At 39.9% G+C, this 22889-nt stretch overlaps 1 protein-coding gene across 3 annotated transcripts in view; it reads right to left on the reverse strand.

Annotated features, from left to right (window-relative positions):
- Positions 1-22889, reverse strand: part of WDR19 (WD repeat domain 19) — a 92440-nt gene that overhangs the window by 4850 nt on the left and 64701 nt on the right. For all 3 annotated transcript variants that reach the window (XM_023549798.2, XM_010591417.3, XM_023549799.2), the window contains 4 exons: positions 8005-8082; positions 6299-6395; positions 3872-3996; positions 980-1061 (listed from right to left, as the gene is read on the reverse strand). In XM_023549798.2, coding sequence (XP_023405566.2) covers positions 980-1061; positions 3872-3996; positions 6299-6395; positions 8005-8082 — 382 coding nt within the window. The remainder of the gene's footprint in view (positions 1-979; positions 1062-3871; positions 3997-6298; positions 6396-8004; positions 8083-22889) is intronic.

The raw sequence follows: 22889 nt of genomic DNA on the forward strand, positions 1-22889 counted from the left end.
CGGAAACCATACGGCCTGCAAAGCCTGAGACATTTACCATCTGGCCTTTACAGAAGTTTGCTGACCCCTGTCATAAAATGTGGCTAAATCTATTTACTCAAGAATGTTACAATGATATGTTTTTTAAAATAATGGGACCTTTTCAGAGGCAATACCCTGTACTAGTTGAGAACACAGAGTCAGACTTACTAGCTGACTGTGATTTTGGGCAAGTATTACTTCACTTCTCTTGCCCCGTTTGCTTATCTAGAAAATAGGGACAATAAAAACAGTACCCATGTGAGCAGAAAAGGGTTAATATAGTAGGTCTGAGACATCTATCCTTAGAAAGACCTGCATACAAGGCTGGCCCTTGGCTGGTATCTGGGAACTCGGATTTTGGGAGGGTTCCCACCATCCCCAGAACTGATAGGAGTGGCTCACTGTGCCTATATGGTCTGTATTATGCTAAACACCTGCTTTCCTTCTGGGAGTCGGGAAACTTGATAGGTGCCAGGCAGAATGTGCCTACGTGACCAGTCCCCAAGAAAAACCCTGAGTGCTGAGTGAGTCTCTAATGAACTTCCCCGGTAGACAACATTTCACACAGGACGCCACAACTTACTGTGGGAGAAATGAAGTGTGTCCTGTGTGACTGCACTGGGAGAGGACCCTTGGAAGCTTGTGCCTGGTTTCTTCTAGACTTCACCCCATGTGCCTTTTCCCTTTACCAATTTTGCTTTGTACGTTTTCACTGTAATAAATCTTAGCCTCGAGTACAACTATATGCTGAGTCCTGTAAGTCCTCGTAGAGAATCACCGAATCTGTGGGTAGTCTTGGGGTCCCCAGACACACCACTTTATGAGGTTGTAAGGATTAGCTGGGTTAATATACGTAGAGAGCTTAGAATGATGGCCGAAAGAGTCAGTGAATACAGAGCTTATAATGTTATACTAATGCAGAAATGTGGATACTAACCTCTTCTCAGGCAGTACTTACGTGATGGAAATTTGCTAATGTTGTTGGCCACCCGAATAAGCATACGTGCCCCCTTCATATGATCTCCATTTTTTACATGAATCTGAAATAAATGATAGATTTTATTCATCGTAGAGACTCTGATTAACCCCAACTACTCATATATAAAAGAAGAACCCAATTCAAGCTTTGCTTCCTCAAATAAATAACTCCTTGACATGACCAGAACTGGGTCATCATGAGACCCTCATAGCCTCTCTTGGCTTCTAACACTTGGAATTTCACCCATATTTTCCCTCCTTCCAGCAGCTGTACCCAGCACCACAGGCTCACTTCTACTCTACCCTTTTGTTTCACTTTTCCTTAGACTATCTGAGAAGTGTTAAAACCCTGGGCCATGTCTTACCGGCCATTACTGGGGGACTAACCATACCAAGTTGACCAAGCTGTCATGGGACCCGAAAGCTGAGTTAATCAGGAGTTATCAGGAAGAAAGAGAGAGAATGAGTGTTAAAGCAGTAGAGTACTGCCTGTTATAAGGCAAAAGAGCAATGGTGGGTGGAGGGGCCTGAGAATTGGCATGTATGACTGGGATCTGTGATGCAAGAAAAAGGCGCACTTTGGAAGAGATGAAGCTGGAGAGTCGGCAGGGGCCAGGCATGAGAGCTACTGCAGTCACCCGGGCGTGAAATGAGGTGGTGGACAAAGGTGGGGCAGTGGGGATGGTGAGAAGCAGACAGGTAAGGAGTTAGACTCAACGATTTGGTGAGTATAGAATAACTCTCAGGTTTCAAGCCTGAGCAGATGGATACTGGTATAATTTACTAGGCATGAAAACATAATTAAAAATATTAACTGAATCTAAAAGATGGGGAAGGCACTGACTCTCTGGGCCTCAGCACTGCCCAGCTCGGCTGTCCACACCCAAAGGTCCTAGGCTGTCCCTCAGCCAAAGTCACTGTCTCAGCTCTGGGGAGGAGGCATCCCCCAAAGCTGAGCCTGGATTTCCCCTGAAATGTGAATGAATCTTCAATCCTCTGTGTCAAAGATGCCCTTGACAGTTGTTCTTACTTGATAGGATCTGACAGTTCCCCTTTTGATATCACATTAAAAATCTTAGACAATCTTGAAAATGCTTGGTGCTTGCTTAAGAAATTAGAGCAGAGTAAAACTCACAAGGGTGCTCTTCTGGAAGAGGGGAGAGGAACCTGGTCCAAAGAGAAGTGACAGGCCAGCCCCTGGGGCCAGAGGAAAAGAAAAGGACTCAAGAAGCATCCCTATGGCTTATGGTGGTAGAAAGCCCTGCTCGTTGAGGGCTTGGTACATGAATCTCTATTTTCTCTCCTCATCTTCCACCAACTTGTTTTTATCCCTCCCCCAACCTTAAAGGCTCTACTTTGCTGGGCTCTGGGCCCCAGGGCATTAGCATGACCACTCATATCTGAAGCTGAGAAAGACCTCCTCCCTCTTTCTCCCACTGAGAGGAGTGTAAGAGGAGTCCCCCTGCTGATCTGAAGGGACATGTGCTCCTGGGGATTCAAAGCTGGAATTCTAAGTCTATTTTCCCTTACAGTCAGTGTCGTAGACCCATGTGGCCCATGTGGCATTTACATTTAAAAATTAAAATAATACAAAATTAAAATTTTAATTTCTCAGATCCACTAGCTAACTACATTTCAGGTGCTCCCCAGTGTGACTCCCATATTGGGAAGCATGGATATAGAACACTTCTATCATTGCAGAAGGTTCTATCGGACAGTGCTGATGTAGATGATAATTAGGATCTAAATAATTCATAACACGGCTACTCTATCTAGGTACCTTACAAGTTGAATAGGCTCTTATCGACTGGTCAGGGAAACAATTTAGTATCAATATGGGAAGATGTACTTTGACATAAATGAAATTTTGGAAAAATATGTAAGCTGGGTTGCACCTGTATCTTTACATAGATGTATGTGTGCATGTATACATACACACACACACACATCCACATATATAATAAACCAAAACCAAACCTGTTGCCATCAAGTTGATTCCGACTGATAGCGACCCTATAGAACAGAGCAGAACTGCTCCATAGAGTTTCCAAGGAGTGCCTGGTGGATCTGAACTGCCAACTCTTCAGTTAGCAGCCATAGCGCTTAACCACTACGCCACCAGGGTTTCCACATATATAATATGTATGTAAATTATACATACAAGTACTTGATATTTGTATGCTCTATTTTGTTTCTATTAAGAATTACTAATAAAAAAATCAAAGGGTACACACACACATGCATTTATAGACATATAGAAAATATATACACCATGATGTTAACAATTGTTACATCTGAGTGATGGACTTAAAAGATGAATTATTTTTTCATTATACTTTTCTATATTCTCTAAATTTTCTGTGCAAGTGTATTATATTCAGAAGAGAAACAAATAGTATTAAAAAGTGGATAGACTTTAATAAAATCCACTATCTTGGAAGTAACGAATTAACAAGCTTAGATAAGCAAAAATGTTTTAAGTAAATCTATTTTCTTGAACAGGCAGTACACTCATGTGGTTCAGAAATCAAAACCAGTACACAAAGATACACGTGGAGATTTGCTCTCCCTCTTATCCGCTTCCACCCTCAGCTGGGGTTGGTCCCCTGCCTCTCCTGCCTGACCCCTTGTTCCCTTTAGGCAACCACTTTTTATTCAATTCTTGAGTATTTTTTCCAATGAATACTCATTCTTTTTGCTTTTGTTGTACACAAAAGGCAGCATATTGTATAATTGGTCCGCATCTTGCTTTTTTCACTTTACATAGAGATCTAGGACGTTTCTCTAATCCAGTGAAGAGGTACCCAGAGGCAATCCCAGCAGGTGACATGCACACCTGGCAGGTTATGTCCCGGGTCACACAGTGCCTCACCTTCACCAGTATGTAACTGTGTAGAATCATGAGGTTGGTGGCCATCTCAGAGGGAATTTTGATTTTCTGGGATTTAAGTTCTGCATACATGCTGAAGAGAACATCATGTGCATTCCGATAGTTTCCTTGGAAAAAAGGTGGTAAGACGACATCATTACAAAGCACAGAACCCAAGGACTTTCTCAGGACTTCCGTTTTACAAGTGGATTTTGTTAAGTACATTATTAGCAATATCTTAATATTTTCTTATTTAAAGTAATTTAGTAGTTTTTCTTATTTTCATTGATGGTCCTATCACCTATTCTCCCCTAGGGGGGAAAATGTGATGCCAGCTCAGACATCTCACTCCTCAGAACACCCTCCTGGCCCCAAAGTCATCAAGTTCCCCTGAGTCTACCTGCTGAAGCTGTCAAACACAGGCTCTCTTCCCATGCCCCCATTAATGCTTCCCATCATTTCTCTCTGCAGTAGTGTACTGATGGGGATTACCAGTGAGCTTTATCTGCCTCTATTCTGATGCCAGAATATTCTTTTAAAAACCTCAAGCTGTCGATCACACACCCACTTAAAACCCTCCTAAAACCCTCCAAAGGCTTTAAGGATCAAATGTGAATTCCTGAGCAGAGGACTTAAAGCCCTTTGCATCTGCCTTTCTTTACCTTTCCAACCTTATCTTTGCCTCTACACACACTCCAGTCATGCAACATGCTGCAGCATCCCTCCCCTCACGCCTCCCAGCGTTTGTGTTCTCTCTGCTGTTACCCTCACAGCACCCCTTCCCCCTCCTGCTAGCTCAGCCTTTCAGAATGAAGCCCAAGCTTTTGTTGCCTCCTCTGATCTCCGTCCTCCAACTCTTCCTGCCCCAGACTTCAGGATGAGGGATCCCCTTTTCTGTGCCCTTCTACCAGCTGCCATGGAGTTGATATCGACTTACAGCGGCCCCACGTGTGTCAGATTAGAACTATGCTCCATAGGGTTTTCAATGGCTGATCTTTGATAAGTAGATTGCCAGGCCTTTCTTCTTCTTGTCTTTTTTTAAATTGTACTTTAGATGAAAGTTTACAGAACAAACTATCTTCTCATTAAACAGTTAGTACACATATTGTTTTATGGGATTGGTTAATAACCCCATAACATGTCAACACTCTCCCTTCTCGACCTTGGGTTCCCTATTACCAGCTTTCCTCTCCCCTCCTGCCTTCTAGTCCTTGCCCCTGAGGTGGTGTGCCCTTTTAGTCTCGTTTTGTTTTATGGTCCTGTCTAATCTTTGGCTGAAGGGTCAACCTTAGGAGTGGCTTCATTACTTAGCAAAAAGAGTATCTGGGGGCCATACTCTTGGGGTTTCTCCAGTCTCTATCAGGCCAGTTAGTCTTTTTTTTGTGTGTGTGTGAGTTAGAATTTTGTTCTACATTTTTCTCCAGCTGGGTCTGGGACCCTCTATTATGATCCCTATCAGAGCAGTTAGTGGTGGTAGCTGGGCACCATCTAGTTGTTCTGGACTCAGTCTGGTGAAGGTGGTGGTAGTTGTGGTCCGTTAGTCCTTTGGACTAATCTTTCTTTTGTATCTTTAGTTTTCTTCATTCTCACCACGGCTTTCTTCTGAGGCACCTCAGGGTGAACTTGAATCGCCAACTTTTCAGTTAGCAGTTGAGCATTTTAACTACTTGCAGCACCCAAGGACTTCAGTGCCCTTTTAGCATATTTCTATTTTAGCACTTATCACCCTGTATTACAACTCTGAATTTTCTTGTCTCTCTATCCCATCAAATCCTGAATGTTTGAGGGCAGAACTGTGGCTCAGTCCTCTCCATACCCTGAGCTCCCAGCACCGTATCTGACAGACATTAGGTGTCAGATAAACATATGGGAATAAAGTTATGACTTATTTAATTCCACCTTGTCCAAAGCTGTGTTGTATATTCATGAATATCTAAGAGAATCAGCTTACAAAAATTAGGGAAGATAACAGAGTAATTAACTGACTTAGTAAATATTTACAGAGCATATAAATGAACGAACCATTCTGGCAAGTCTATAAATAGACCCTATGTATTATAAAGAACTAGATCGATAATAGTATCACATATTTATCTTCCGTCTGCTAACATCTCTTAGATCGCTAAAACCAAATACACGGGTGAGTTTGTAGAAGGGAGGCTGCAGGCTGGAGAGGCCAGGAAAGTCACTGCCCAGGAGACAGATACTGCAAGAGGCCTTGAAGGACCAGAGGAAACTACCTAACAAGAGAAGATCCATGATGCTGAACTGTTTTACTTCTCAGAAACCTAGACGTAGTCATCCCTCTAGGCTTTTGGATTCACAGCAAACCTAGATCAGAAACCGGCCACTCTCTCCTGGGCAGAGAAGGGTGGGGGGCCTGATTCTACTGCCTGTTTGGGGAGAAAAACACGAACATTAGGGACCTACCTGAAGACTGCTCTTCTCTGGCAATTATAATGGCAGTCCGAGCAGCCTCCCGGTATTGTTTCAGAGCCATGTACAAGCGGAACAGATACTTGGCATCCTGACATATAAACAGAGAAATAATCACTTTCATCATCACATAGCTAAAGGGAGAAACACTTGACATTTTGTATTTCAGTTAGAATCACATTCACCTGCCAGTAACTGATAGTATTTTTAAAAATACCAATGAAAAAAGAATTAGTTTCTCAAACACTTATTCAGCGTTTAATGTGTGCCAGATTCTAAGTACTGTTCTAAGTACTTGAGAAATAATAACTTATTTAAATCCTCATGACCACCCTAGGAGGAAGGTACTATTATTATCCTCATTTCATAAATGGGGAAGCTCAAACAGAACTAGGGAGGGGCAGAGCCAGGATGTGAACCAAGGGATTCTGGTTTCAGGGTCTGTGTTCCTAATGACTACTCCAGACAGCATCTCTTGTGTGCTTAAAAAAGAAATGTATCCTTAACAATGCACCAACTTCACAAATTCTCAAAAGTTTTTACATCTATACAAATTCTTTCTGATCTACAAAGTTTTGATTGGCCTTTCACCATTTTCCATCCCTCTTCCCTCTAACTTTAGACTATTTCACATACTTGATGCTTGTTTCTAGATTATTGAGATAAGTGGACATATTGTGAGGTTATTTAGAACAGTTCAAAGGCCTGTGGCCTTTGGAAGGTTAACTTAGCCTCTCTCCATCTCAGTGACTTCATACATAAGTGAAGGAAATGGACTCTGGGATTGCCAAAACCTTCTCCAGTTGTGACATTCTGTCATCACCATTTCTCCAATCTGTGATTGAAGTTCCTTCACAAGGAGATAATCCTCGAACACCGAAGCAAAAAGGGAGAAAAAATTCCACAGTGCTCCCAAAGGTGTGTGACCGAGAGAAGACTGGTATCTTTGGGAACCCACAGCGGGTTATGTATTGTGAAAATATGCTCTTAAAGATTTATTTCTGCTGTATATTTACAGAGAATTACTTTTATGCTTAATATGATTTCAGGCATCTAATTTTTAAATTTATTTTTGTTCTTGTTGGTTTGTTGTCGATTTGTGACTTGTTGATTTGAGATGCCAGCTGTTACAGAGTAGAACGGCTCCATAGGGCTTTCTTGGCTGTAATCTTTACAGAAGCAGATTGTCAGGCCTGTTTCTTCCATGGTGCTGCTGGGTAGGTTTGAACTGCCAACTTTTTGGTTACCAGCTGAGTACAAACTGTTTGCACTACCCAGGGACCTTGGCATCTAATTTTTTTTGTTAACAAGTATTACTTTGTTAATTACCATAATTTTTGAAATGTGAACAAAATGCACACTGTTGGGAATTAGTACCAACCCTGTTATATAGTTTCAATAGTCATTTTTTATAATCTCTAGAATAAATAAAACTGTTACATCTGAGCAAAATTGTGGTAGACACTGTTTCCTAGAAGGGGCTTGGCTGTTTCACAGGTGGTGATGCCAACTGTAAGGAGTAAATGTACCCCAACAGCCCCTAAAACTCAGGGTCTGACTAGATGAATTCTAAGGTTGCTTTCAGAGGTAAAAATGTACAAGGCCATGATGCAAAAGCCAAACAGTTAAGAACAGGGCAGAAAACAGTAAAACCGTAACTGAGATACTAAACGTCCAAATGAAGTAAACATGTTTAGTACCTTTGGCATGCCATCACTCTCCCCCATAAGGTAGTCTATCAGTTGGCTGGTCAGCAGTTCATCTTTGGCCTGACCAACCTGTTTAATAAGAAAGAAAACAACAAATCAGCATCTTAAACCTAACAAGAGGAAAAGACAAATAACCTTCTGCTAACGAAAAAAAAAAAAAAAAATGTATATATGTAAAAGTACCTATAGTAAAGTACCTGAAACATGATCTAAGCTCAGATCTTTCTTCATTCATTTGTAGAATCTCCACTGATAAAAATTCATCCTCAGAAGCTATAGTTTTTCTCAGTTATTGTATCAAACTACTGTATTTTTTACACACATAGAAAATTTATTTCTTGGGTGTTTTAATAAAAACTTTTGTAAGATAACTGACAATGAAACCTAGAGAATATAGCCCCTCAAGCACAGGAACTGGGCCTTATACAACAATAAGCTACCGAGTACCCTCATCTCCAGTGGCCTCCTGAGGAGACGCACATGCACACAGCGACACATAATATAAAGCAGAAAGAGATGAATGTTACAGCCACAGGCGCCCAGAAGCGGGGAGGCCTTGGGAAATGGGGGTTGGAGCTCTGGAAAGGGCCATGGCCTGGAGAGCTAGACTTGAGAATCGTCTTCTTAAAGGTGAGCATTTAAGCCATTAGAATGTTGGGTGATATTGATCAGAGAGAGAGAGAAAAAAAAAAAAAGGTAGTATATTGCAGAATGGAAATGTACCAGTTTTAGTTAGTAGGAATAAAATGTGTGAGATGAGGAATTCAGGGGAGACAGCAGGGAATTACTGACAAAGTTCAAAGACTTACGTCTAGAATAAATGGCCCCGGAGAAAATGGAACAAAAATGTAGAAGCTCAAATTCCTAAAAAAAAGCCAGAATTACCGGACCAGTAGAGACTAGATGATCCCCCGGGACTATTACCCTGAGATACCCTTTGACTTTGGAACTGAACCCACTCCCAGAGGTCACCTTTCAGCCAAATACTAGATTGACTCATAAAATAAATAACAGCACCCGTAAGTAATGTGCTCCTTTTAAATAATGACCTATACGAGACCAAAAGGTCAACATTTACCCTAAGGCAAAGATGAGAAGGTGGGAGTAGGGAGACGGATGCCAGGCTAATGGAAACAGAACATCCAGAATGAAAATGAGAATGCTGACACATTCTAAAACATGTAACCAATAACACTGAACAATATGCATAGAAATTGTTAAATGTGAACCTAATTTGCCGTGTTAACTTTCACCAAAAATATAATTAAAAAAAAGTCTTATGTTTATAAAAAAAGAGGTGAGCCCAGAGCACCACTGGAGCTCAAGGGGAGGACACTGAACAGAGCAGTCCTGTCCTTTGTCGTATTGTCATACCAAGGATACAGTCTCCAGTGTGGACTATACCTCAACATAAAGAAAAGGATTACAACTGGACCAATAAGCAACATCATGTAGATGGAGGAAAGACTGAGGTTGTCAAGGATTTCACTTTACTTGGATCCATAATCAACACCCATGGAAGCAGCAGTCAAGAAATCAGAAGACACACTGCATTGCACAAATCTGCTGCAAGAGGTCTCTTTAAAGTGTTAAAAAGCAAAGACGTCACCTTGAGGACTAAGGTGCGCCTGACCCAAGCCATGGTGTTTCCAGTCACCTCACATGCATGTGAAAGCTGGACAATGAATAAGGAAGACCTAAGAAGAATTGATGTCTTTGAATTGTGGTATAGGTGAAGAACATTGAATATACCATGGACTGCCAAAAGAACGAACAAATCTGTCTTGGAAGGAGTATAACCAGAACGCTGCTTAGAAGCAAGGATGGTGAGACTACATCTCACATACTTTGTACACGTTATCAGGAGGGATCGGTCCCTGGACAAGGACATCACACTTTGTAAAGTAGAGGGTCATCAAAAAAGAAGGCCCTCAATGAGATGCACTGACACAGTGGCTGCAACAATGGGCTCAAGCATAGCAACAATTGTGAGGATGGCGTTGGACTGGGCCATGTTTCATTCTGTCGTGCATAGGGTCACTATGAGTCAGAACTGACTCGAGAGCACCTAACAACAACAGTTGTTGTGTCACGAGGGACAGAGCAACACATGGTCTAGCTTGTTATATCTCAGGAAAGGTATAAGCAGGCGTTTGGGAGGCCTTTGCACAGTAGAGGAAGGATGAGATCAGCAGGAGATAGACTTGAGCGTAGAGGTGATCACGGTGAACCTGTGGTGTGGAGAGGCTTGGGGCTACAGAGTTTCTATACACCTCAGTGACTGGGAGGTGCGAGTATAAGAAAGCTAAGGTTGTAGGAATCTGTGTGGCCTCTGCTCTTGCCATTCTATAAGGAAGGGATACTGGGACTGAGAAAGAACAGAGTTCATTATATGGTGGCTTTTGTGGATGAGTTTGGGTGAAGAAGCCAGTACAGAAAAATGGTTAAAAGCATGGGTTCTAGAGTCTGCCCACCTTAGGTCAAATGTTAGTGACACGGTTTGGCACCTGTGTTATCTTGAGCAGGTTACTCTTGGGGCCTCAGTGAGGATAATAACAGTACCTACCCCACAAAATCGTTGTGAGAATTAAATAAGCTAATACACATAAAGGGTTTAGACTGGTGCCAGGCAGATAGGGTTCCCAGATTTAGCAAATAAAAATATAGGACAGCCAGTTAAATTTGAATTTCAGAGAAGCAACAATTAATTTTTAGTGCAAGTATGTCCCATGCAAATGTGGCAAACCTACTGGCAGAGTAAGCACGCAATTAGAGCTCACTATTATTTTTATTGGAAACCCTGGTGGCATAGTGGTTAAGTGCTACGGCTGCTAACCAAAGGGTGGGCAGTTCGAATCGGCCAGGCACTCCTTGGAAACTCTATGGGACAGTTCTACTCTGTCCTATACGGTCGTTATGAGTTGGAATCGACTTGAGGGCACTGGGTTTGGTTTTTTGGTCACTGGGATTATTTTTATTACTAGCAATAACGGCAGCTGCCACCAGGGAGAGTTGAGCACACCCAGTGTTAAGGTAGGTGGAAAGGAGACTGAGTAGGGAATAGATGTGGCAACTCAAAATTAAAATCACTAGAAGGCTGGGGATACAATGCTGAGGAAACTTACATTTAAGACGGAGAGAAGCCAGTGAAGGAGGCTGAGAAGGGACCATCTGAGCAGTAGTTGGAGAACCAGAAACAGCAGTGTTCTAAGGGAGTAAAAATTTCAAGAAAGATGTCGTATAATAGTGTAAAATGCTGCTACAACATGGAGTAGTGTGAAGACTGAGAAAAAGACTTCTGTAGTTAGTAAGTAAGAGCTAACTGGGGACCTTTTAGAGAAAGTTTATGAAGTGGTGTAGGTAAACTTTCTCTAAACGGTCCCCAGTTTCAGAACCTTGAGGTGTGAAGAATGGGACAGGGTGGGTGAAGTGTCAACACTCTGAAGATGTTCTCAATTAATTAAGAGGTATGCCTTCTGGTTGAGAATCATCAGGCTAATGAGTGCACAGACTGTGAGAAAGAGCAAGTCATAAGTAAAAGTGATTTTTTTTTGCAGGGAAGGGGTCTCAAGGTACAACGGAAAAAAAGAAATGGAGGATTGAGAAGGAGACTTGAATCACTTGTATAATGCTTTCATTGAGCTGGGGATGTGTCCAATTCGACAAATATTTTATTGAGTCCCCACAATGTGCTAAATACTAGATACTTCAGTGTATAAAGAGATGGTCCTTTATCTTGAGGAGCTTTTAATCTGAAGGGGTTAACTGTTGTGGTAAGTAAGGTAAAAGTACTTACAGGGGTTCTAAGGAAGATGAATTTCAGGAAAGGCTGCATAAAGAAGTGGCATGTGAAGTGGGTCTTGCATGTTGTGTAGGAGTTTGAAAGGCAGAGATGCAACAGGGAGGAGTGTTCCTTCTAAGGTTTAAGGTAAGCAAGAATGAAGGAATAAAGGAGGGAAAACCATTAAAGGAGAAGTATGTGGCCAGTTTAGTTGCAGCATAGGATACTGACCTGTTGTTGTTAGGTGCTGTTTCGTCAGTTCCAACTCATAGCTACCCTATGTACAACAGAACAAAACAACGCCCAGTCTTTCACCATCCTCACAATCACTATTATGCTTAAGCCCATTGTGCAGCCATCACATTGAGGGTTTTCCTCTTTTTCACTGGCCCTCTACTTTATCAAGCCTGATGTCTTTCTCTAGGGACTGATCCCTCCTGATAACATGTCCAAAGTATGTGAGACACAGTCTCACTATCCTTGCTTCTAAGGAGCATTCTGGTTGTACTTCTTCCAAGTCAGATTTGTTCGTTCTTTTGGCAGTCCATGGTATATTCAATATTCTTCGCCAACACCACAGTTCAAAGGCGTCAATTGTTCTTCGGTCTCCTTTATTCATTGTCTAGCTTTCGCATGCATATGAGCATGATTAAAAATACCTTGTGGCTTGGGTCAGACCCACCTTTGTTTTCAAGGTGCTATCTTTGTTTTCAACACTTTAAAGAGGTCTTTTGCAACAGATCTGCCCAATGCAATGTGTCTCTGGATTTCCTGCTGCTGCTTCCATGGGTGTTGACTGTGGATCCAAGTACAATGAAATCCTTGACAACTTCAGTCTTTTCTCTGTTTATCATGATGTTGCTTAGTGGACCAGTTGTGAGGATTTTTGTTTTCTTTATGTTGAGGTGTAATCCATTCTGAAGGCTGTGGACTTTGATCTTCATCAGTAAGTGCTTCAAGTCCTCTTCAGTTTCAGCAAGCAAGGTTGTGTCATCTGCATATTGCAGGTTGTCGATGAGCCTTCTTCCAATCTTGATGCCCCATTCTTCTTCATGTAGTCCAGCTTCTCAGATTATTTGTTCAGCATACAGGTTGAATAAGTAGTTGAAAAGGTACAACCCTGACACACACCTTTCCTGACTTTAAACCACATAGTATCCTTTTGTTCTGTTTGAATGACATCTTGATCTATGTACAGGTTGTACTTAATTGTACATAAGCACAATTAAGTGTTCTGGAATTCCCATTATTAGCAATGTTATCCATAATTTGTTATGATCCACATAGTCGAATGCCTCTGCATAGTCAATAAAACACAGGTAAACATCTTTTTGGTATTCTCTGTTTGCAGCCAGAATCCATTTGACATCAGCAATGATATCCCTGGTTCTATGCCCTCTCTTCTGAATCCATCTTGAATTTCTGGCTGTTCCCTGACAATATACTGTTGTAGCCACTTTTTTTTTTTGTAGCCACTTTTGAACGATCTTCAGCAAAATTTTACTTGTGTGTGATAATATGATACTGTTCGATAATTTCTGCTTTCAGTTGGATCATCTTTCTTGGGAATAGGCATAAAATGGATCTCTTCCAGTCGGCTGGCCAGGCAGCTGTCTTTCAAATTTCTTGGCATAGAGGAGTGCGCACTTACAGTGCTGCTTTTGTTTGCTGAAACATCTCAATTGGTATTCCATCAAATCCTGGGGCCTTGTTTGTCACCAATGCCTTCAGTGCAGCTTGGACTTCTTCCTTCAGTACCATCAGGTCCTGATCATATGCTACCTCCTGAAATGCCTGAACATCAACCAATTCTTTTTGGTATAGTGACTCTGTGTATTCCTTCCATCTTCTTTTAATGGTTCCTGGGTCACTTAATATTTTCCTGGTAGAATCCTTCAATATTGCAACTCAAGGCTTGAATTTTTTCTTCAGTTCTTTCAGCTTGAGAAACGCCCCATGTGTTCTTCCCTTTTGGTTTTCTAACTCCAGGTCTTTGCGTATGTCATCATAATACTTTAGTCTTCTTGAACCACCCTTTGAAATCTTCTATTCAGCTCTTTTGTCATTTCTTCCTTTTACCTTAACTGCTGGATGTTAAAGAGCAAGTTTCAGAGTCTCCTCTGACATCCATTTTGGTCTTTTCTTTCTTTCTTGTCTTTTTAATGGTCTCTTGCTGTCTTTATGTATGATGTCCTTGATGTCATTCCACAACTTGTCTGATCTTCGGTCATTGGTGTTCAATGCATCACATCTATTCTTGAGATGGTCTCTAAATTCAGGTGGGATATGCTCAAGGTTGTACTTTGGCTCTCCTGGACTTGTTCCAATTTTCTTCAGTTTCAACTTGAACTTGCATATGAGCAATTGACAGTCTGTTCCACAGTCAGCTCCTGGCCTTGTTCTGACTGATGATATTGAGCTTTTCCATCATCTCTTTCCACAGATGTAGTCGATTTGATTACCGTGTATTCTATTTGGTGAGGTTCACGTGCATAGTAGCCGTTTATGTTGGTGAAAAAAGCTATTTGCAATGAAGAGGTTGTTGTTCTTGCAAAATTCTATCGTGCGATCTCCGGCATCCTTTCTATATCCAAGGCCAGATTTTCCAACCATCAATCCTTCTTTGTCTCCAACTTTCTTTCACATTCCAATCACCAGTAATTATCAATGCAGCCTGACTGCATGTTTGATCAATTTCAGAGTGTAGAAGTTGGTAAAAATATTCCATTTCTTAATTTTTGGCCTTAGTGGTTGGTGCGTAAATTTGAAAAAGTTATATTAACTGGTCTGCCTTGTAGGCGTATGGATATTATCCTATCACTGACAGCATTGTACTTCAGGATAGATCTTGAAATGTTCTTTCTGACGATGAACGCAACACCATTCCTCTTTAAGTTGTCACTCCTGGCATAGTAGACTATATGATTTCCTGATTCAAAGCAGCCGATACCAGTCCATTTCAGCTCACTAATGCCTAGGATACCAATGTTTATGGATTCCATTTTATTTTTGACAATTTCCAATTTTCCTAGATTCTTACTTTGTACATTCCACTTTCTGATTATTAATGGATGTTTGCAGCTGTTGCTCTCATTTTGAGTTGTGTCACATAAGCAAACAAAGGTCCCAAAAGCTTGACTCCGTCCACTTCATTAATGTCAACTCTATTGAGGAAGCAGCTCTTCTGCAGTCATATTTTGAGTGCCTTCCAACCTGAGGGGCTTGTTTTCCGGCACTATATCAGACAATGTTCACCATGGGTGACCCTGGTGGTTATTTGAATACTGGAAGCAAAGCTTCCGGCATCATGTCAACACACAAGCCCCCACAGTATGAAAAACTGACATATGGGGGTTGGAGGGTAATGACCGCAGGAGTGTAATTGGCAACTTGGTTGGAAAAAGACTTAGGTGTTATTCCCAGCTCTATTACTTTCTATTTCTTCAGGTTGGTCATATTATCTTCTGGGAGCTCGATTTCCTCATTAGTCCAATAATGTGGGTTAGACTGGATCACCTCCTGGGAGATCTAAGATTCTGTGATCCACTAATAGTAGCTTGGGAACAAATTGTGGAGGCAGTAGGGAGCCACTAAACACCTTGCAGCTGAAGAATATTAAGTGCTACAGCTGCTAACCAAAAGGTCGGCAGTTCAAATCCACCAGATGCTCCTTGGCAACTTTATGGGGTAGTTCTACCCTGTCCTATAGGGTTGCTATGAGTCGGAATCAATGGCAATAGGTTTGGTTTTTCTGGTTTTAACCGGACTTGAGAAAAATTCATCCAGTAGTCAAGTTCAGAATGGACTTGTCTGAATGAATGAAGTAATCCCAGGAATGAATAATAAATGCAAATATACTGGTTTTGTAGACTACATGTCACTGATCTTAATAAAATGCCACATTATATGGCAAAACAAATAGAAGTAGATTCTGTGGGATTAAAAAACAGCAATAAAAGGAGAAAGCTCTGAGAGCTATAAGTGACATCCATCGTTTTGCCTGATACACATTCAGTTCTTCTGAGAAATGCTCCTACCTCCATTTCAACCATAGGGTCTAGTAGGACTTGCATGTCCTAGATGACCCTATCTCCATGGCCAAAGATTTTGGTCTAGGGATTGAAATAGACCCAGTTCGCCCAGTCATGCTATTCTATCACTGTGGCCACCAGTTGATTGGTCCTGGAATGGACAACCAACAAAATCAGCCCTTATGGACTATAGGAACAGAGTCCTAGTCTTTCTTTGGTAGGAAAGATGAGAGATGTAGTCTTGGGAGCTGTTGGCAATCTTAATTCTGGCTTCTTAGAGGAAGTAGTTCTTAGAAAATGTTTTTGATATGCAGAGAAAAGCAAAGAATAAGAGATCATTTTACAATAGTCTTTTGTGAATGGCTGGAAAATAATTTCCATTCCTTAATAACTCTACTGTAGTTTCAACATCCAGATATTTTTAGGAAACTAATTTTTATGTCACAATTGATTTGTTAACATTTTTACCGAAAAGGCCTAAAAACAGTGATCACCTTAGTAGCAGTGAGTTTTCCTAGTACCCAAATTGTGGTCTTAAAATAACATTTCTCACTAAAAAGAGCCAGGACTTCTTAGAGAAATGGCTGATTCCAGGTCTGGGGCAAGGAATGGAACCTGTAACACATTATTGTACCAGAGAGCAAAGAAGCCATCACAGATGAATTGGGTTGTGTCAAAGGGAAATAAGAGTCAATATAAAGGTACAATTTGGGACTCAAAAAGACCATTAACCGCAATGGATTGAAATACACCCAATATGCTAAAAATCTATGAGTTCATAACAATATTAAAAACAAAAGCACCCTAATTCATTAGTCATCTTTGGAGAATGCTAGGGAACCAACCCATTAGTCTGAAAACTGGTAAACAAAGGGAAAGAATCTAGTATTTACCTTATCTTTCCTGTATCTTAGGGTACCCAAATAGCTAATGCGGAAAACATAATTCTACTGTATGTAAGAATCACAGCTAATAAATGCAAAAGGAATGACAGAATACCAGCATTTTTCAAGCCCTAATGAAATAATGGATTTAGGTAATAATCATAGATGGCTGCTGAAATCATTATGTGAAAGTTTGATGGGGAATTTTATAACAGCTGGATCAGGCTGACAACACCTGAACCCAATGATCAACCCAATGTTATCAAAGCGAGACAACTGGAAATTATGTGCCTATTGATGTGATGAGTAAGAAGTACACGGCACCATCTATGCATCTGTTTTTTCAAAAAAATCAAACTTAAGTTTGATCAAGCCTCTAGAGTTAACTACTAGTTCGTGGGAAATGCAGGGGATAGAGAAAGAAATGATAACGGCAAGGATGCAATCAGCTAAATCTAAATGTTAGAAATTCCTTGGGATAAAGGATCCAGTTCCTTAATAAATAAATCACAAGCAGAAGGAGGGAGAGAGGGAGGGTGGAGGAAGACGGGTGAGAGAAGATACCCCTCTATATTAAAAGAGACTTAAGAGACATACAAATCAAATGTAATGCATGGACCTTCTTTGGATTCTGGTGTGCACTAACTAATATACTATAAAAAGGAATTTATGTGATAATTGGGGATATCTGAACTAGGTATTTGATGACATCAAGAAACCACTAGAAAAACTGGAACCTTATACATAGCTGGTGGGAATATAAAATGGTGCAGCTGCAAGTTAAACGTATAGTTACCATATGACCCAGCAATTCTACTCATAGGTATAAAACTAAGAGAAATGAAAACTTATGTCCACACACAAAAACTTGTACACCAATGTTCATAGCAGTATTATTCATAATTGCCAAAAAGTGGAAAAACCCTAAATGTCCATCAATTGATGAATGGATAAATAAAATGGAGTATATCCATACAACAAAACATTATTCAACTACAAAAAGGAGTGAAGTATAGATACATGCTACAATATGGATGAACCTTGAAAACATTACGCTAAGTGAAAGAAACCAGATATAAGAGACCACAGATAGTGTGATTCCATTTATATGAAATGTCTAGAATAGACAAATCCCTAGAGAAAGAACAGTGATTGCCAGGGGCTGGGGAGGAAGGGGAATGGGGAGTGACTAGGCACAGGGTTTCTTTTTTGGGTGATGAAAATGTTATGCAATTAGATAGTGTGGATGGGTCACGACTTCGTGAATATAGTAAAAACCACTGAATTGTACACTGTAAAAGGGTGAATTTTATGGCCTATGAATTATATCTCAATAAAAAATTACTGTTAATTTTTTTTATGTGTGATAATGGTATCGTAGATGTGTAAAAAACCTAAAAGTCACTGTCTCAATAGATGCAGAAGAAGTATCCTATAACATTCAACTGTTCATAATAAAAATGCCCAGCAAAGAACAGAAGGCTGTGTCCTTAACCTGATAAAAGGCATCTTAAAAAAAACCTAAAGCTAACATCAAACACTTAATGGTCAAATACTGAATGTTTTCCTGCCAAGTTCGTGAATAAAACAAGAATGTCCACTATCATTGCTTCCATTCAAAATTGTACTGGAGGTCCTAGCCAGTAATTAGGCAAGAAAAAGAAACAAAAGGCAAAATGATTGGAAAGTATGAAATAAGATTATATTTGTAGATACCCACAAATAAATTATTATAAGTTTAGTAAAAGTATAGGATATGAGGTAAATATACAAAAATCAAATGTTTTTCTATACTATAGCAACAAATGTGGAATATGAAATTTAAAAATATCATTTACATTAGCACAAAAAAACCATCAAAGACCTAAGAATAAATCTAACAAAAGATGTACAAGATCTCTTTATACTGAAAACTACAAAATGTTATTATTGGAGAAATTAAAGTAGATCCAAACAAATGGAGGGATATACCACGTCCATGATTTGAAAAATTCAACATCATTAAGGTGTCGGTTATCTCTAAAATTGATCTACAGATTCAATACAATCCCAATCAAAATCCCAGGAGCTTTGTGTGTATGTGTGCAAATTTACAAGCTGGTTCTAAAATTTATATGTAAAATCAAAGTGCAAAAGACCTAAAAATCAAGTTAATAATGAAGAAAAAGAAAAAACATGGCAAATGTATACTACTTGACTTCAAGACTTATTGTAAAGCTATAATAATTAAGACAGTTTATTAGCAGAAGGATAGATAAATTAATCAATGAAAGAGAATAAAGAATGTAAAAACAGACTCAAGCATATTCAGTCATTTCATCTATGACAAAAATTCCACATTAAGTCAGCGTGGAAAGGATGGTCTTTTTGATAAATGGTGCTGGGTCAACTGGATAGCCATATGGGAAAGAAAGGTCCTTGACTTAATGCCATACACAAAAATTAATTCAGGATGGGCATAAGCCTAAGTGAGAAAGCCACAACAATCAAACTTCTGGAAGAGAATACAGAATATCTTCATGACCATGGGATAGACTAAGATTTCTTAAACAGGACTAAAAAGCACTAACGATAAAATAAAAGATTCACAAATTGGACTTTTTTAAAACTTAAGAATTTCTGTTCATCAAAACACCACTAAAGAATGAAAAGCCAAGCCACAGCTTGATAGATTTTCACAATGCATATATCTAACAAATGATTTGTATCCAGAATATATAATGCAATCCTAAAAATCAGTAAGAATAAGATTGTATGACCCAATTAAACATGGAAAAAAGACTTGAAAGGCACTTCACAAAAGAGGACATTCAAGTGGTCAATAGACATATAAAAAGTCTCTCAATATCATTAGTCATTAGAAAAATGCAAATTAAACCATCATGAGATACCATTACACATCCACCAGAATAGTTAGAATGAAATAGACTGATAAGCATTGGTAAAGATGAGAACTAAAACTCTTACATTGCTAAAACAAACAAACAAAATCATTGTCTTTGAGTCGATTCTGACTCATAGTGACCCTACAGGACAGAGTAGAATTGCCCCATCGGATTTCCAAAGGCGGCTGGTGGATTCAAACTGCTGACCTTTTGGTTAACAGGCAAGCTTTTAACCGCTGTACCCCCAGGGCTCCTGACATTGCCAGTGGGAGTATAAATGAAAAAATGTTTGGTGGTACTTACTACTGCTAAATATACATATACTCTAAACCAACAAAAACCAAACCCAATACCATCAAGTCGATTCCGACTCATAGCAACCCTATAGGACAGAGCAGAACTGCCCCACAGAGTTTCCAAGGAGTGCCTGGCGGATTCGAACTGCCGACCCTTTAGTTAGCAGCCGTAGCACTTAACCACTATGCCACCAAGGTTTCCACATATACTCTATGATCTAATAATTCCACGTCTGGGTATATACCTAATAAAATGAGTGCTTATATCCATCAAAAGACATGAACTAGAATGTTCATGACAGTTTTATTCATAATAGGCCCAAACTGGAGACAAATTAAATGTCTATTAACAGAAGAATGGGTAAATAAACTGTGGTATTGTCATACAATGGAATATTACAGAATGAACTGCTGATACACACAGTAATAGATGGATTTGCAGACATAGTGCTGACTGAAGGAAATGAGGCACAAAAGTGTACATACGCATGATTTCATTTATACGAAGTTCATAAAAAGGCAAAATCAATCTATAAAGACAAGTCAGAATTTTGGTTGCTCTTGGTGAGGGGTGCCAACTGGGAAGTAACATGAGGACATGTTCAGGGAAAATGTTCTATGTCTTAATCTGGGTGGTGATTACAACAGTGTATATATATATGTATGAAAAAATTAATTGAGCTGTATACTTAGGATTGCTTGATGGGTGGCATACATAGTTAAGCATTTGACTATTAACCAAACTTATTTGGCGGTTTGAACACACTCAGAGGCACCTCTGAAGACAGGCCTGGCGATCTGCTTCCAAAAGGTCACAGCCTTGAAAACTCTATGGAGCAGATGTGCTCTGGACACCTGGGTTGCTATGAGTCAAAACTGACTCGATGGCAAATAAAGACAACAACATACTTAGGATTTATACACTTTATCGTACGTAATTTACACTTCTAAAACAACAACCCAAAGATCCTTATCTTTTAGAGATCAATACTGAATCCACAAATAAAGTGAAATGACACTGTGATCTGTTTTGAAATAGTCCAGGGAAACAGGGATATAAGGTATGGTATTAATAAAATAAGATTGGCCATGTGTTGTAAAGTGTTGAAGTTTGAAGATGGGCACACGGGAGTCTTATAATGTCTGCTCCACTTTTGTATATGTTTGGAAACTTCAAAAAGTAAAAAAAAATTTGTATTCTTAAAAGTCCCCCACGTGCCTGTCAGTTTGTTGTACTGTGGGGGCTCGCGTGTTGCTGTGATGCTGGAAGCTATGCCACTGGTATTCAGATACCAGCAGGGTCGCCCATGGAGGACAGGTTTCAGCTGAGCTTCCAGACTAAGACAGACTAGGAAGAAGGACCTGGCAGTCTACTTCTGAAAAGCATTAGCCAGTGAAAACCTTATGAATAGCAGCGGAACATCATCTGATATAGTGCTGGAAGATGAGCCCCCCAGGTTGTAAGGCACTCGAAAGATGACTGAGGAAGAGCTGCCTCCTCAAAGTAGAGTTGACCTTAATGACATGGATGGAGTAAACCTTTCGGGACCTTCATTCACTGATGTGGCGTGACTCAAAATGAGAAGAAACAGCTGCAAACATCCATTAATAATTGGAACCTGGAATGTACGAAGTATGAATCCAGGAAAATTGGAAATTATCAAAAATGAAATGGAATGCATAAACATCAATATCCTAGGCATCAGTGAGCTGAAATGGACTGGTACTGGCCATTTTGAATCGGACAATCATATAGTCTACTATGCTGGGAATGACAACTTGAGAGGAATGGTGTTGCATTCATCATCAAAAATAACATTTCAAGATCTATCCTTAAGTATAACGCTGTCAGTGATAGGATAATATCCACACACCTACAAGGAAGACCAGTTAATATGACTATTATTCAAATTTATGCATCAACCACTAGGGCCAAAGATGAAGAAACAGAAGATTTTTATCAGCTGCTGCAGTCTGAAATTGATCGAACATGCAATCAAGATGCATTGATAATTACTGGTGATTGAAATACGAAAGTTGGAAACAAAGAAGGATCAGAAGTTGGAAAATATGGCCTTGGTGATAGAAACAATGCTGGAGATCAAATGATAGAATTTTGCAAGACCAACGACTTCTTCATTGCAACTACCTTCTTTCACCAACATAAACTGCAACTATACACATGGACCTTGCCAGATGGAACACAAAGAAATCAAATTGACTACATCTGTGGAAAGGGACAATGGAAAAGCTCGATATCACCAGTCAGAACAAGGCCAGGGGCCGACTGTGGAACAGACCATCAATTGCTCATATGCAAGTTCAAGCTGAAACTGAAGAAAATCAGAGCAAGTCCACGAGAGCCAAAATATGACCTTGAGTACATCCCACCTGAATTTAGAGACCATCTGAAGAACAGATTTTTTTTTTTTTATTAACTTTTATTAAGCTTTGAAGAACAGATTTGACACACTGAACACTAGTGACCGAAGACCAGATGAGTTGTGGAATGACATCAAGGACATCATACATAAAGAAAGCAAGAAGTCATTGAAAAGACAGGAAAGAAAGAAAAGACCAAGATGGATGTCAGAGGAGACACTGAAACTTGCTCTCGAATGCTGAGCAGCTGAAGCAAAAGGAAGAATTGATGAAGTAAAAGAACTGAACAGAAGATTTCAAAGGGCGGCTAGAGAAGACAAAGTATTATAATGACACATGCAAAGAGCTGGAGATGAAAAACGAAAAGAGAAGAACACACTCAGCATTTCTCAAGCTGAAAGAACTGAAGAAAAAATTCAAGCCTCGAGTTGCAACAGTGAAGGATTCTATGGGGAAAATATTAAATGATGCAGGAAGCATCAAAAGAAGATGGAAGGAATACACAGAGTCATTATACCAAAAAGAATTAGTCGATGTTCAACCATTTCAAGAGGTGGCATATGATCAGGAACCAATGGTAGTGTAGGAAGAAGTCCAAGCTGCTCTGAAGGCATTGG

Source organism: Loxodonta africana, chromosome 5 (genome assembly GCF_030014295.1).
Source record: "Loxodonta africana isolate mLoxAfr1 chromosome 5, mLoxAfr1.hap2, whole genome shotgun sequence".
Taxonomy (NCBI): Eukaryota; Metazoa; Chordata; class Mammalia; order Proboscidea; family Elephantidae; genus Loxodonta; species Loxodonta africana.